Source organism: Vanacampus margaritifer, chromosome 6 (assembly GCF_051991255.1).
Source record: "Vanacampus margaritifer isolate UIUO_Vmar chromosome 6, RoL_Vmar_1.0, whole genome shotgun sequence".
NCBI classification, from domain to species: domain Eukaryota; kingdom Metazoa; phylum Chordata; class Actinopteri; order Syngnathiformes; family Syngnathidae; genus Vanacampus; species Vanacampus margaritifer.
In genome coordinates, this window is record NC_135437.1 from 22508348 (window position 1) to 22524583 (window position 16236).

Consider the following 16236-nt stretch of genomic DNA (forward strand, 5'->3'; position numbering starts at 1 on the left):
TTTATTTTTAAACTATGAGGAAATAACTAACTTCTAATCTTATTTGCTTCTAATATTAAGTGACTTTTGAACCGTCTATGTAATATGAGCATCTGAGTTAGCAGAAGGTAGTGGGTTCAAAAAAGCAAAACAATAGCATTACCTCATCAGCAATAATTATTCGAATGAATAAAAAAAAAAAATCAGTTGCGTGCAAAAAAAAAACTGTGATATGTATTATTAAATTCAGAAAATTATATAATTGAGACTATGTGAGTGAAGATGTGACACAACACAAAATAGCATAACTTTGAAGCACAATATTTCTCACTAAATAAATCTATTAGAGACAATTTACAGTATTCTAATTCTGTTTGGAAAGCTCATAATACAACAAACGCATTCGAGAAAACAAATAAAACTAATTCTGTAGCGAATTCATTCACTCCAGACTTAAGTATGTACAGTATACTGTAGGTCTGCCATTACAGTCATGTGTGTTAATTACATCCTAGTGCAAGGTTGTTGTGCGCCTGCGGCTATGATTAATGCACATAGTGTAGAGACTAGACCGGCACAGAGTCCCTACTTGCAATCCCAGTGGATATAACCTACTTCTACTGGGAAAAGTCAGATTTTCTTTCTTTACCGTTTATACTCATGTGCTTATGGTTTGCAAACATACAACTTTCGATGTTTACAAAAAAGGATGAATTATATATCAAGTGTGGTTGAAATTTGATGTCCTGAGACTTTGCGACGGGAGACAGCGAAGCTGCTAACACAAATGCTAACCCTCGGACTCGGCTGTGTCAGTCACAGCTGGCAAAACCAGGAAGGTGTTAAGATAATCAACAAGTGATAATTCAAGTGATTTTTTTTTCTTTCGTGGCAATGTGATACAACATGGAACCCCGCCTATCAAAAGTTTTGTGCGTTAACTTTGTTTATCCTATGCAAATGAGATACACTTCCAAATAGGTCCCACCACAAATGCAGTACACATGCTGCATGCAGTACACTGTAAACATGCACAAATTCTAGTAACCACAGTCTATTACTTTTCATACAAATTTCACTAACTAAACTAAAATATTCAAATTAAAAAAAGTGGTAACTTAACTTCCATTTTCAGGCACCAAAACGCCTTTGTTTTTATAAGATAACAGCCAGTCGATGAATTGTTTTTGTTGTTGTTTTATGGTTTTGGACCATTTTACATAACATTGTCTTAATATTGACAATTAAATAGCGGCGTAGTGGCGGCCGTGGCTCAGGGTGTAGCGATGGTCGCGCTCAGTAACCAGAAAGTTGGCTGTTCAATCCCAGCTCTCCCCAAGTCATGTGTCATTGTGTCCTTGGGCAAGGCACTTCACACACATCGCCTCCAGCGCTACTTACACTGTTGTATGGAAGGTGCAACTGTTTGGTGGTGGTTGGAGAGGCCGTAGGTGCACACTGGCAGCCACACTTCTGTCAGCCTTCTCAGAGCAGCTGTGGCTACTTAAGTAGCTTTGAGTGTCTAGAAAAGCGCTATATAAATCCAATGCATTATTATTATAATAAGTATTATTACCAATATCTTCACTTGCTTGGCAGGTGATCCTACCTCTTCCTTTTATCACACACTGTGCCAATGCTATGCATAGAGTTAAGTGAATAATTTAATATAGATAGTGTCTGTGTGTGTTTCTGTCACACCATTTCATCGTTGTGTTTGGTTATATCTGGGTCACCACCCGTAAGGATTCGTACAGCTTTCATTAAACATTCACTGTCTCTAAGTATATTTCAGTGTTTCTGTCTCCTGAAACCACAGATGATTTCTACTTGGAGGGAAAATTGGACACATTTTCATCGATACACCTCCTGCTGCAATTCTCGCTGGACAGGATCTTGGCCTTTTTTATATCATTTGAGCAGATGGCCTGTCTCATAGGATGGTTGACCAAATTGGATACCCCTGGCCTATATAATCTGCAAATACATTGGTCAAGTAAACTGCGCCAAATGATCGCGGTTGTAACAGAATGAAAACGGTTCTAAGACGTGAAGCTGGTAATATTACCGACTAGACAAAGTGCAATTTCTGGAGGAATTGCGTCGGAATGCTGAAAGCGAATAAAAGCTGAACGCATGTGGGATGCTTGTGAAATACTTCTAAAGTCAATTGAAACATAAAGTATGTGAAAATGACTAATTATTAATAGGAGTTGTATGATAAAAATAAAAAAAAGGAAACTGCAACCAGCATAAGGTGGGATTTGAACCCTCTCCTCCTGTTTACTGGTCCACACAGTACTGTACTAGCCACTGAGCCATAGTGCACTTCATTGAAGTGTTGTGAAATAGTATTGAAGGCTGCCTTGCTGAATAAAAGTGAATGTGTCATTGAACATTAAATTAAATGCATTAAATATAACATTCGTTACACAAAAGATAATAAAAGATAAATTGTGTGAAAATTACAAATGATCAATTTTAGATAAATGATAAATAAAAAATTGAAGAAAAGTTGAACTACAGCCAGTCTAAGGCGGGTTTCAAACCATCAAATGTACTAAAATGTGGTCCAAGCGGGTCTTGAACCCATGTTCGCCATGGTGGCAGGGAATTTCTCTAAACACTGAGATAACTGACTTGTTGAAGCTCATGGCGTATTTATATTTTAAACTGTTCTATAAAGCTGAAAGCTTGCATTGAAGCTGAATAGGCATATTAAGTATTTAATCTAAATTATATTATTATTTCCCCATATGATAGTCAATCGGTATAATTGCAATGTACAGTCAGAGTTGGTTGGGATACAAACCCATGACCTCCTGGTTACTGGACAATGCACTTTACCAACTCTGCCACTGAGCACTATCAGTATCAGACGGTCAGACACCTGGTAATGATGAGAAATTGTATGTATGGAAGTGGACGTACAAGTGACTTGGAAAAAGTTCAATGTCTGTCCCATTGAAAACTTTTTTTCCCATGGGGAAAAGTTGATATTAAACATTAAATTGTGGGAATACTGTAAATAATGTGGAATCAGACGATATATTCCCAGGTAGGCGTGAATTTTTGAAGCAAGTTGAAATTTGAACGATGTCAATCATAATTTATTGTGTGGGCATTATTGCATGGCAAAAAAAAAAAGAGATTAAAATGCTATAAGTGAAATAATAATAAAAAAATTGCAATAACATTCCCACAAATAACAAAAACAAACAAACACAGGGGCATTAACACATTGCCAAATAATATATAAAGATTTGTGTCTTACCGAAGTGACATATTGGATGTCCCGGCACAATTTAGTTTCTCGTGGGAAGTCTGCAAGGTCTAGGAAGTTGTCCACCACCACTTGCCCAATCAAATCATGGCGAGTAAACCTGTCAAAGTCATAGACACTGAAGTGCAGCTTTCGGTTCGACAGCTCGGTGTATGCCACTGGAAAGAGAAACACCTCATCAAATACTGGGTTGAGAGTCTTGCGGTGCACCTTAGTCTGGTGCTTGGTTTTACGGTCAGGAAGCAGGTAGATCTTCACATAAGGGTCAGAGGTCCCAGAGAAGTCCTTGGCAGGAAGATCTTGAGCCTTATGAATCTTAACTATCAGCTGCTCCAGATCAAAGTCAAACTTAAGGATGAAATGGAGACGTCCGCAGTTATCTGTCCTACGTCCATCATCTGTGTCCACAGAGCGCTGCTTGTAAAGCTCCGGTTTGATCCGACCTAAACCAGTCAGACTATCCTGCCGCTGGAACTGAGTAGGGTTGAAGTCTGGATTGGACAAGTTCATCTGACGACGGATCGAGTTGTGTCTGGAAGGAACAGTAACATTTCAGTCATCAGAAGTAAAAACGTTTTTATTTATCAACTGTTACTTGGATAACATTATTGTGCAAACAAATCTATTTAGCTATACATTATTTAAAAGTAATTTTGGGGGAAAGTTAAGTGAAGTTTTGCCTAGCTGCTATCCACCAGATCCCATTTAATCTAGGAACATAACTATCTAGAAAATATCAATAGTTTTGACACTTAACTGAATTGCTTAAAAAAAAGTTCATCTCAAATAATAGTCAATGTTTATTTGTTCAAATGGGATATAATTTAAATATTTTCTTTTTAGCGATGCTGCGGTATATTTTCACATTTCTAACTTCACATCTATACTGTATCCTGTTTTCAAACTCCTTCAGCATGCAACACAATCAAATTGATGTGTACTGACCGTACGGATGACGTGGGTTCAGTGATTTGTCTTTGGACTCTGTCCCTGGCCAAGGTGTGGGCTTGAATATGGTCTGCTTTGGCCTGGGCCTCCAGAGGGATGTCAGGTGATGTGTGGCTGATCTTCAGACCTGACTCTGGGACGGACATAGCCATTGGGAGTCCTGATGTCTCCTTCATACAGCCGTCCTCACTGTACTCTCTATCATCCCCATCCACCTAGGGATACAAATATTTGTATATAGTATGATTAAAGTGATACTTACAAAGCCTCCTGTCAAAAAAATGAAAAACGCACTATGCATGTGCTAGTCTCATCTCTTGCGTGCGCTCTGACCAACCTGATTTTAAAGATTCTCAATGCAGGAAATTGAATTTTGAATCGCTACTGCCACGTGTGGCCGAAAAATGACACTGCATACTCCCCTCTTCACATTCTTCCCCCAATGTGCACACGTCGCCACATCCGCAGATAGAGGGTGGGAAATTCGAACCCGAATCCAGTCTGAAAATTTTGGGCCAGGGGCTTACAGAAGTTCCCATTGTGAACAGCTGTGTTAATCTACTAATTAGAAAATGTTTCACTCATAAATGGTGAAATAAAAAGGTTATTGTAAAGATATTTTTGGACAAATTGTTACATTGGACAGCTTTAATGCAAATAAAGAATGCTGCTACGAAGGCTACATTCCATGATCCATAATGGCCCATAATGTCGCAAATGTCCTGTTACGAACGAGTGTAGAAGCCCAATTCTACACTCTAAAAACAGTTGGGTCAAAAGTAACCCAATTATGGATCAAAAATGCACCGATCCACTTTATGGGTCAATTTGCCCCAACTTTCTGGATTGTTTTATACAAAATGACCCAATTTTTTGACCCAAGTAAAGGATTTGACCAATATATATATATGAGTTGTTTTACGCTGAAAAAACAAGTTTTTGACTTTAAGTTGGGTCAAATTGACCCAAGTAAAGGATCGGCCCATTTTTGACCCACGGTTGGGTTATTTTTTAACCAACTGTTTTTACCTGTGCACAGCTGCTCTGCACTAGATTTGCTCTGGGCATTATAATATTTTCTTTGACTTTTTTTTTTTTAATGTATTTGTATTCAGCCGATGACAGAAACCAATTATGACAAAGTAGGAAAGTCTAATGATGACCACTGTGTTGCCTAGCGTGGAAGAAATACAAATGTTCATGTCCTGGCTTCTCTGTAAAAGCTCTGACTGTGTGATTACAAACATGATTGATTTTTCACTTCAAACACTATACAGTATAGACCTTTTTTTTTTTTTATCACTTGTTAAAATGTGTCAAATGATTGAGTTTAATTTGATTATTTTCTACAGCCGTTAATTTGTTTTACCACTTATGGTTAAAGGATTTTTAATTTTAAAATGGCTGCCTTCACAGTGCTGTATGATGGAAACATTTTGGGTTTCACTCTAATTATAATCTGTACTTAGCATGTTATATATATGTTATATCTGTACTTAAGTGTTAGCCAATAATTATGATGGTAAAAGGGTAAATTCATTTTTATCATTGTTGTCCGTGTGATAGACAGTATCAAATTATTGGACTCCTTTCTGCTTTACCTCTGTTAGGACAGGCTGTTGGTCCCCACCCAGAAAATGTGCACCCTTGAGGACATCTGGCAGAAAACGGCCACTCAGAGGTACCCAGCACAGTTTCCATGATACAAATAAGGAGACACTGAATAAAGCCAGACCGCAGGTGGTCACCAGCAGGGACAACAGGCTCACTGATACATCTGGAGATAAAAGAGACACAGTGAACAGTGAGCACTTTCAAGTGACTAAACAGTATAGAAGCATAGAAAAGGATATTTGGGATGGGAAGGATATTTCTTAGATTAGACTTTAAAAGAACAATATGTGCTTCATGTCCATGTTGCAACTGGAAATGGCACTAATAAGTCTTCTATTGCCACAAATACAGTATATTGTCAGCAAGGTGGGGGCTTTAGGACCCAGATGCGGGAAGGAAGGGCAAGGAGGCAGAGGTGCAGTCCAAAAAGACGTTTTAATATCTAATAAAAAAAAACCTAACTTCAAAATACAAAATAAACTGAACTAACAAAACATGAAGCTAAACATGACAAAACAACTAAGGCGAGACTAACAACATGACATGGATCCTGATCAGGCGAAGAGGTCAGCGTGACGTGGCGAAAGACTTACGACAGTTGCAACAGCAAAAATGAACCGACACAGACAGGGGGGAGACAGCCGACTAAATACACCAACATTAATGACATGACAAGACACACCTGGCTGAGGGCACTGATTGGATGACACATGAGGGTAATGGGGAAAGGTGGACACAATCAGGGTTGACACAGACACCACACGAGGAAGGGCAAGTGACCAGAAACGAGAGGAGTCAGACTTTTCACAATAAAACAGGAAATGACAAGACAAGGGGAAAACACAAGGAAAACATGACAGGGAGTAAACAAGACTGAAAATAAACATGACATATATTAGGTAAAAAGCATCAATGAATATGTTAATCTTGTTTTCAGGCAGTATTAACTGTGGTATCTGTTAATTCTTTTTGTAAGATAGGTTAGTCAACATCATAGTACAATCACACTGAATGTAATATCTGAAATCCACTCTTTTCTCACACAAAAATTGTACAACTTTATGGCATCTAATCTATGAAATACAATATTTTAAGACCTAAAGATTTTATAATTTCTTCGATGAGATTTTCAGGAACGTGGGACGCCTAATTAATTTTTTAGACCTGGAAGGGCGTGACTGGGAGGAATAACCACCCCACTCTGCACCCGAGCAGTGTTTTATTATTGGACTTCTATCTCAGATTGACTCTTTGATTGAAGATAAGGGTGACCAGTTGGAAAGTCTTCCTTTGTTTTATTATTTTACCTTTTTCACTTTGCAAAGGAGCGCTCCAAACACTTTGTTTTTTCTTTTTTCTAAACTTGTTTTAGCCAGCTTCTGTGCTATCTATTTCTCCATATAACAGCGTCATGTCCAAGATGAGCTTTGAATCAGAGGCACAGGCAAATGGATCTGATTTTCTAAAGGGAACATCTTTCAAACTCTGATGATCAATTAAATATTAATTTTTTGATTGATCGTGACAAATGAACGAGAATCTACAGTACACAGACCATTGCCGTTTATATTGGTATCGTAACGGTAAGTCAAAAATTATTTACGTTGTTATGTTGTTACTAGGCTAACAAATTAATATAAAAAAGTAATCAATAAACCAAGCAGTAAATTTATTTCCAATAATGTTAATCTTAACAGATGACTGTTTTGTCCTCCTAAAAAGAAAGGGGGGTGGGGGAAGCTGACTGTTTTGTCAGCATTTGTTGGTTAGTGGAGTTTAAGGGCATTCCATTCCAAATTAAGTTTTTATTTATGGATTCATTTTTAGCCATAAAAGAGAAAGTATGGTGCCTTGTCAAATATGCTGGAGGTGGAGAAGAAAAGCTGCAGGCAATGCGGCGCTCAAGTGCAAAGTCTTGTCGGGCTGCTGAAGAAGCAAATGGAGGGAGACGGTAAAGAAACGCCACAGCTGGTTGCACTTCAGAAGGAGTTTTTTAAATGACTTAGCAGGATAATTCAAGTCCCTCTGCAGTTGAAGTGAACCAACACATTCACACTGCATTACAAGTTTTCATTTTATAAACTCATATTTTTTATCAAGTTTATTTGGAGAACTTGGAAATCCAATCAAGAAAATATAAGTAGTTTGAAGGCAGTAGTTAGGTTTGCAACGCAAGAACCAGCTTCCAGTACAGTAATGCCTCTTATGCAATGATTTTGTATTTACTGTAGTTAAAATATCAAATATAACACTGAGAACATGTTTTAACCAACACTGTCAAATATAAGCTCTGTATCACTTTTTACGCATAGGCTCTTTACTAGCCACATTTTGCAACCTTGAAATGCTTATTATAGCTAATAACTGTTCATTGTTGTTCAAATGACCAACACACCTACCTGTCAAGTAGTGATGGACAAATGAAACCTTCATGAAGCACTTGTGATATTTTATTTTACTCCTCTAGATGGCACACTTGGTTTAAAAACGCAGTGGAAATGTATTCAGTTTCCATTACAGTAGCCTTTATCTTTAAACCAAGAGAACCATCTAGAGGAGTAAAAAATATTGCAAGTGCTTCATGGAGCTCCATTTTCCCATCACTACTTCCAAGTCTATAACTGTAATAAATTATTTAAAAAAAGATATCCCAGATAACTGAGATGTACAGTGTATGAGGTCCATGTCAGCATGAAAGTACATTTTCAACGGCCACCATTTTTCAGTTATTTTTCAGCTCTAAAGTCATTATTTGTACTTTCTGTGATCATGGATAAAACATTTTAAAACAGGATGAAAGATAGTGGATACTTTATTAGAAAATAGGTCTTCACCTGATAACTGCTGGGAAAAAGAAGGTCGTGTATTGAACAGATAGTGCTAGTATATAATGCTCAAGGAAGCAACCTTCCACAAGCACATCTAATAGCATGGTGGAGACCAACTTCTGAATAGATACTTTCAGAGAGGAAGACCTTGAGGGATGGTTATGTATGTAGTGTCATATTCCATCATATACTGTGGCTCGTTCATAGTCTCACTTGTCATTCCGAGTCAGACTCATCACAAAGAAGCACTTTGCAATGCATTATTTGAAGCTGAATGTTGTGTTGCAACACATTCTTTATACACAATGTTACTGTCAGGAAAGCACTGTACAGACAAATTATAATGATAGTTTGCTTCAAAATCCATCTATTATGCCATATGTTATTGCATATTTGGCTCTAGCTCACCCTAGTGAGGGAAAGTGGTACAACAATTAATTATATATAACTTCTTATATATATAACTTCTTTCCACAAAAAATCTTCAGTGAAATAAATAATAAATATTTTATTGTTCTCTTATCACCCAAGCTGTGCATGAACCATGCATACCTGAGAGAGAATGATGCTAACAAAACAAAATGACTTATTTAAAATCTTAACTGATTACACTGTAATTCATTGAGAAGACAATAGCATAAACCTAAATTATTGCAGTTTTTTGCCATAAATTTGGCACATTTCTTTAAACTGAGATGACATTTTCCAAATACCCTAAACTACCTTAAAATTGATTTCAACTGAATGACATTTCTCATTGCTTTCATTAAATTGCCAATGTCTTAGTACATGTCTCAATTGCCTCAGTGGATCTGTGCAAATGGTTGTGTAAATTTAGCCTACACTTAGCACAATGTGCACACATTTAGCACATTTTCCAAATGAATAGATCTTGCTGATGTAACTGGATGAGTTGTTTTTCAGTCTAATGGCTGTTCTCTCCAAAACATGCCAGCAGGATTTCAGTAAGTCATAATATGCTAAATCATCTGTTCAATTGTCAAAATTTGCATAACAAGCATACCACAGGGGGATCAGTGTAGAGGATGAGACATTCACGCCATTTTTTCCCCCCTCGTTGCATTGCAAGGGAAAATATTGGCTGTGACGTGGATGAAAACCTTTGGCCAAACAGAGAGCAGCGTAAGGATGGACAAGAGAAAGAAGGGGAAGGTGACGATAGTGGCTGCACAGTAAATCGTATAAGTAAATCTGTTTCTATTTAAAGTAACTTTGATTTTATTTTGAGTGGCACCAAATACACTCAGTTTTAGAGTAATATTTACACTTGGAAGAGAGTAAAATAAAGAATTGGACAAAAATAAAATAAAAGTCACTCAAGGGTTGAGGAACCTTTAGGTTGGGAGACGGCCGCAGTACCACCTGAGCTACGCCACTTCTACTGTTTGCTTAGCTACAAGATGTTTTTGGCCTCGGAGTTATGAAAATTCCAGCTGAAACGAGCGATATACTAACACACAGCAGGAGCTCTGTGGCTCAGGGCGTCGATCATCTGTCTCCCAAACTTAAGGTCGTGAGTTTGATCCTCAACCCTTGAGTAACTTTTATTTATTTATTTTTCACTTCTTCAAGTGTAAATATTACTCTAAAAATGAGTCTATTTGGTCCCACTCTAAATAGAGTCAAATTTACTCAACATAATTTACTGTGTAGTGAAAATGTTCCAGTAGTTGGTTCTTCATTTACGCTGTGCGCTAGATATAATTTTAGTTATTAGTTTTTCATGAATATACAGATTTCAGCTTACACTTTCTTTTTTTGCACTCTAATGTGTAAGTAATTTTGTGTCAATAAAAAGTGTTGCAATTTCCTTGACTGTGAGTGGAGTATGTCAAACAGCAAACTTTGAATACTTCTCTTCTAATACCCCCCCCCCCCACCCCGTTTTATATATAATTGTATTTTGTTAGCTGTTGTGAGAAAACAGCTAATGATTTTGACTTGTGGTGCTCACAGAATGAAAGATTTTGACACATAGGAGAGCTGTTTTGGGAGCGATATGAGGTTTTGCAGCTTTTGAGCAAAAGCAATTGAGAAGGATCTTTTCAGTTGTGACTGAACCGTCTCTTTGTTTGGGAAAGGAGCTTGGAGTGAAGCATGTGTGAGCAGTTTTGGGATAGATATGTGCTTTTGCTAATGAACTGATTGGTTGTGCACAAATGTAAGTCTGTTTGGCCAAATGAGCTTGCAGTTTTGAAAATTTCATCTCAGTTTCAAGAAATGTGCCAAACCTATGGAGAAAAACTGTAATTTAGCTGGTAAAATGAATTTATGTGTTATGTTTGTGCCGTTTTTCTGTCCCATTGATTCAACAGCAGGTAGAAGGTTGATATTCTGAAAATGTGGTGACTGTGATGATTATTATTGTCACATTTGAGCGGCAAAGATAGATAGATAGATAGATAGATAGATAGATAGATAGATAGATAGATAGATAGATAGATAGATAGATAGATAGATAGATAGATAGATAGATAGATAGATAGATAGAGATAGCGTGACATGCTGCACCACTACAATACAATGAATTCCTCACATTGTCAACAGTGAAAAGAACATGCTCAAATTTGAATGAGCATTAAAGCATAGCCAACTTTGTGTGAAATGAGGCCAATACAAGACAGAACACCGTGTGCCACTCTGACCAGGGCTCCAGCTGGGATGAGCTGAATGAGACGGTTTAGTGTGTGTCTTTAACACACTGTTGGCTGTATTTTTTTCCTTTGACACTAATATTGAATATACCGCCTCCATTGTGCCAATATAATGCATCTTCATATTAAAATTGTTTATATTGAAATCAATCCGTTCTCATTTGACTTCATTTTAACTACCAATAAACACACTTGTCACTTTCCCATAGCCACGGGATGTCTCCATTTTTCAATGTCTTCTTGCAGTCTGTAATCAAAGTCTTCAGTTCTATATAGCTCAGAGCAGCTAATTACATTCAGTAGCTCCACTAATCAGTACGATTGCGACAGTATACTGGAGGATGCCACAATCATCATTACATATCCCGAGAGAATTTGATTAATATAATGCGCATGTGGCCCGCAGAGTGAGCTGTGCTGCTGCCGTAGTGTGTTCCCAGGAATGAATCAGAGCAACATGGAGGTCCAAGCTCATGTTGCAGCCGAGCTGGCAGGCCAGACTCATTCTGATGCTCAAAGAGAACATTCTTTGCTCCTTGCTCTCGGCACAGAAGACTACTTTTACATCACACGTGGTGATTTTTTTTTCGTTGTATTTGGGTCTTTCTTCAATACATTAGCTGTATTTTAGGTCAGGTAGGTTAGTTTTAAAAGCTTTATCTGGTTTATGTTAGGTTTCATGCATTTCTGGTATTTGGAACAAAATGCTTTTTTTGTGGCTTGTGTATGTACTGCAAAATGTCCTTAGATTAACTTTTTTTCTTGTTGTGTTTATTAATTTAATACATTAGTAGTTTATTCATTATTTAAATTAATATTTAAGAGTGACATTTGAAAGTGAAACCCACAACTGCACTTTAACGTTGAATTCAACTTTTATTTGATTGTCCATTGTCTTATTATGATGTAAATTAGTGATTCTCAACTGGTGTGTTAAGACCCAAAAGTGGGTCGCGGATTCGTTATGGGTGAGTCACAGACAGGTTGGCACCTACACATACGGGTGCTTCAACCCCTCAATGAGATAAGTGCCCTTTGCCTGGAGCCCATTTTTTCCTTCATTCATCAGCATTTTTCATAAAAATACAAATAATATTTACTGTAATTATGTTAAACATTTGAGAACCACTGACCTAAATATTCTAAAATCTATTTAGACTTCTGATTTGCTAAACATATTTTAAAGTTAAGGGTTAAAAGTGTCCACATTATTTAAATGTTTTTTTTTATGGGAATAAAACAAAACAAATCTGAGTTTTTTTTTTTTTTTTGGGGGGGGGGGGGGGGGTCCTAAAACATTGCAGAAAATGATTGAATATATGTGGCTTGTAATCAAAGAGCAACTTTGACTTTGCCAATGAGGACTGGTAAAAAGAAAAGTAGGCGACTCCTTGACGATCTACAATCACATGGCCGGAGAACATCAGAGCCACTTTATTCCTGTCTAACAATATGGTTGGATTTCCTGGATAGAAGCTCTAACACTGACGTATGCCAAGAGAGAAAAGAAACACATGGTTGCTTTTATTGATTTGTTCTAAATCTCTCTTTGATGAAAAATTGATGAAAACATGTTCTTGGTTAGCTGACCAACAAGCTATGCTGAACACAACACGCGTTGTATTATTAAACTGGAAACTTGCCCTACAAACTTTAGTTAAAAGTACTGCCATTTTACACTGTTTTTGTAACCTCACCTGTTGAAAGCCTTAACGCTGTACCCACAGGAAGGATGTGCAAAACAGATGAATAGTGATGCGCACTTGTATGCTGTATAAACAGCTTGCTTGTACTTTTGTGTTATCTCTGTGTATACTTTTGGAACAGACAAATGTATTCCTGTCTGAGTGCAAGAAAAGGGGCTTGGGGTGGGAACTACTCTGAGTTCACTCTATATGCACCTAGTTATGCTTTATAGCATGGCTTGTGTCTTGCTTTCTTGGCTAAGGCTTGACGAGATTTGAGATGAGATGCATCTGAAAATGAATCCGCGATGATGGTCTTTCACACCAAACACACAAGGGACAAAATATTTTTAAGAATTTTAATGAAGTTTAAAGAAATGTATCATAATTACATCCCAAATTATATTCAAATTTTCAAATGTGGTAAGTGACAGTAGACAATCAAAAGATTGCATATCTCACACACTGAGTGACATCACAACCAATCAGCGCTTTGTGTAATGTTTGCCACTTTAGGCACAACTGGCATCTAAACCTGTGGTCCTTAACCTTGGTTCGATCAAACCCCTGAGGTTCGGTGATTCATTCTCAGGGGTTTGGGAGAGGTCAAGACACACACCCAACTCTGCTTTGCCATCATTTGCTGCAGGTGATCATGATACATTGGTTGGCCTATCTGTAATGCAGGGAATTTGATGCACTCTATAGTCGACTTCTGACTGTTGTGATGGTATGTTGTGTGATTTCTTAATCCCGTCATACTAGCTATGTCAAGCAAAAAAAGAAAGTGGTCGAACAAATATGTGCTATAGGAGTCCACATATATGTATGGCGTTCCACAGGGTTAAATTCCGGGGCCTCTGCTGTTTTCATTGTGTCTGCTGTCCCTGGGTTCGATTTTAAGAAAACAGCGGTGGTTGTGCTGCATAAATACAGTATAGAGTTGAGTTGAGTGATGAGAGTCAGCATCCTAACTGCATGATTCGCAATGCCACGTTGAGCAATTCTAGTCCAGCACAACTAGCTATCTAGCAAAATTAAAAGAACACTTTATATCAGCTGTGTTGGAGAAGGGAAATATCCAAAATCTGCAGGACTCCGGCCCTCGAGGACCGAGTTTGCCCATTCCTGTCCTAGGCCTATGACTGAAAAAAAAAAAGTCATTAAAGAAGGGTTTGGTGAATGCTCATTGGAAACTGGTGGGGTTCAGTACCTCCAACAAGGTTATTAAGAACCACTGCTCCAAATGTTATTGATCTTTGGGCCCAACTTTTTCGGTGTGGCCTGGAGGCAATGCAAATCTTTACAATATATTGTTTAAAATGATTAGTATTCAATGACTACATCAAAACTGTGTCAAATAAATGACATTTGACAGTGTGATCATCACATTGGCATTCATGACAATTACTAAGTACAAACCTGAACATACTACAGAGTGCGAACAGCCAGGCTAACAATTCATAGAACCAATGAAGCTGCTGCAAGAACAAATCTAGTATCACTCGGGTTTATCGACACAAAAGTAACTAACAATTACATTTTATCACATCAAAGAAGGTACTTTATAATAAGTGTGGCGAGAACAATGGTGACTTGTAATAAACAACATGAAGGTTTCAAATTCAGTAAATCGCAGACAGATATATTTAAATTGCAAACTTTTGTTCATACAAAATGATGTGGACGAAGATCTTTGAACTCAAAACGTGTCTGCCAAACAGGCAATATTCCTGCAGTGCTCTCTCTAGGTATTATATTCAAAGAGACAAATTTAACAGCACACGCAATTTGATTTCCCAAACCTGAGAAGAATTGTAGTGACCCACATCTGAAAGGTACGTGCACAGACAATTGCAGCTTAGCGCAACAAAATAAGAGGTGGATGGAAAAACACTTTTCTGCTTGTCTAATTTTTTTTGAAAAGCCAGATGGCAACACTGCTTTCAACTGCGCATTTCCTTGAGTATGGGTCATTTTAGCACACAGTGACAATTATTGCCGGCCTCCGTGGGAGGAATTTTCCAGGTGTCCTGTCCTAAGTTTTAAACATATGCAGGATGGGCATATACATGCAATTCACATGCAATCAGGGCACGGGAAATCAAACAAAATGTTGCCTTTAAGTGGTTACTGGCTGCCCTAAAACTATCAGAGCAATTATTTATATTATTATTATTTTTTCTGTAACTGTTGTTTGTCTTTCACTAACGCTTCCAATTCTATCATTTAAAACTTTATATTGTGCTTGAAGTGGTCTCCCTAATTTTCCATGGTCAAAACCCTCAGCGCTACCAAAATGGCAAAACCGTCTTTTACATTTGGCAGTCGCTAACACTTTTAGAGCACTTACGCACTGCACTTGGTTTTACGGTGCCCACCGTGGGTAGGACGCAGGGCAGTTCTGGTTTCTCCATATTGGTACTGGTTGCTAAACAAAAGAAAGTAGCCTAGTCCCTTTTACTGCTTTTTTATGTAAAGTAGTGATAACAGAGAAAGAAGTATGAGATATGATTACACATAAATCATGTGGGGAAATTCTATATTTTAACATGTAAGGTAACATTTCTACTGTTAAAAATTCTAAAATCTGTCCTCACAGCTGTGCTGCGCCCGAACGTAAATTGTTTCTATTTGTGCATGTTTGCTGTCACAGCACGGCGTTGCGTCATAGCAATACATACACAATAAATTGGTTGTTCTGTTCGATGGCACATTCCGCTAAAGCGAGTGATCCCGCAGTTTAGAGGACACGTTTTTGGGGTCTTATTACCGTATTTTCCGGAAGTCACACTTTTTTCATAGGTTAGCTGTGTCACGGTGTGGTCACGGAGCGGCGTGGTGTCTGTCGACGTGTGGCGTAGAGGACCCAAAATGCAGGGAGGCAGGAGAACCACGGCAGGAGTGCGGGTTAGACTGTTGTAGTTTATTGTAAAACTCAAAATCAAAATGACAGAACAAACTCCGGGGGTGACCGTGACAATCGGCAATGATCCCACAAGGGACTGATCACCACCCGGGAATTAAATGCACCCACACTAATTAGGGGATTAGTCACACCTGGGGCCAGGCACAAGTGGCTGAGGGCCCGGATTGGTCAGCCCGCGGAAGGGCAGGCATCTACTCAGGACCAATCGGGACCCTCAACCAAAGCCAGCTCTACCCAGACATGACAAGCTGTTCCTGTGACTTACACTCCGGAGCAACTTATACATGAAAAAAAT

The 16236-nt window shown here is 38.1% G+C and overlaps 1 protein-coding gene across 2 annotated transcripts in view; it reads right to left on the reverse strand.

Moving 5' to 3' along the window:
• Positions 1-16236, reverse strand: part of syt9b (synaptotagmin IXb) — a 44531-nt gene that overhangs the window by 14042 nt on the left and 14253 nt on the right. The window contains exons 2-4 of one of the 2 annotated variants that reach the window (XM_077569446.1): positions 5812-5987; positions 4208-4425; positions 3254-3794 (exon numbers count right to left, since the gene is read on the reverse strand). In XM_077569446.1, the coding sequence (XP_077425572.1) occupies positions 3254-3794; positions 4208-4425; positions 5812-5987 (935 nt within the window). The remainder of the gene's footprint in view (positions 1-3253; positions 3795-4207; positions 4426-5811; positions 5988-16236) is intronic. The other variant, XM_077569447.1, reaches the window with a different exon arrangement.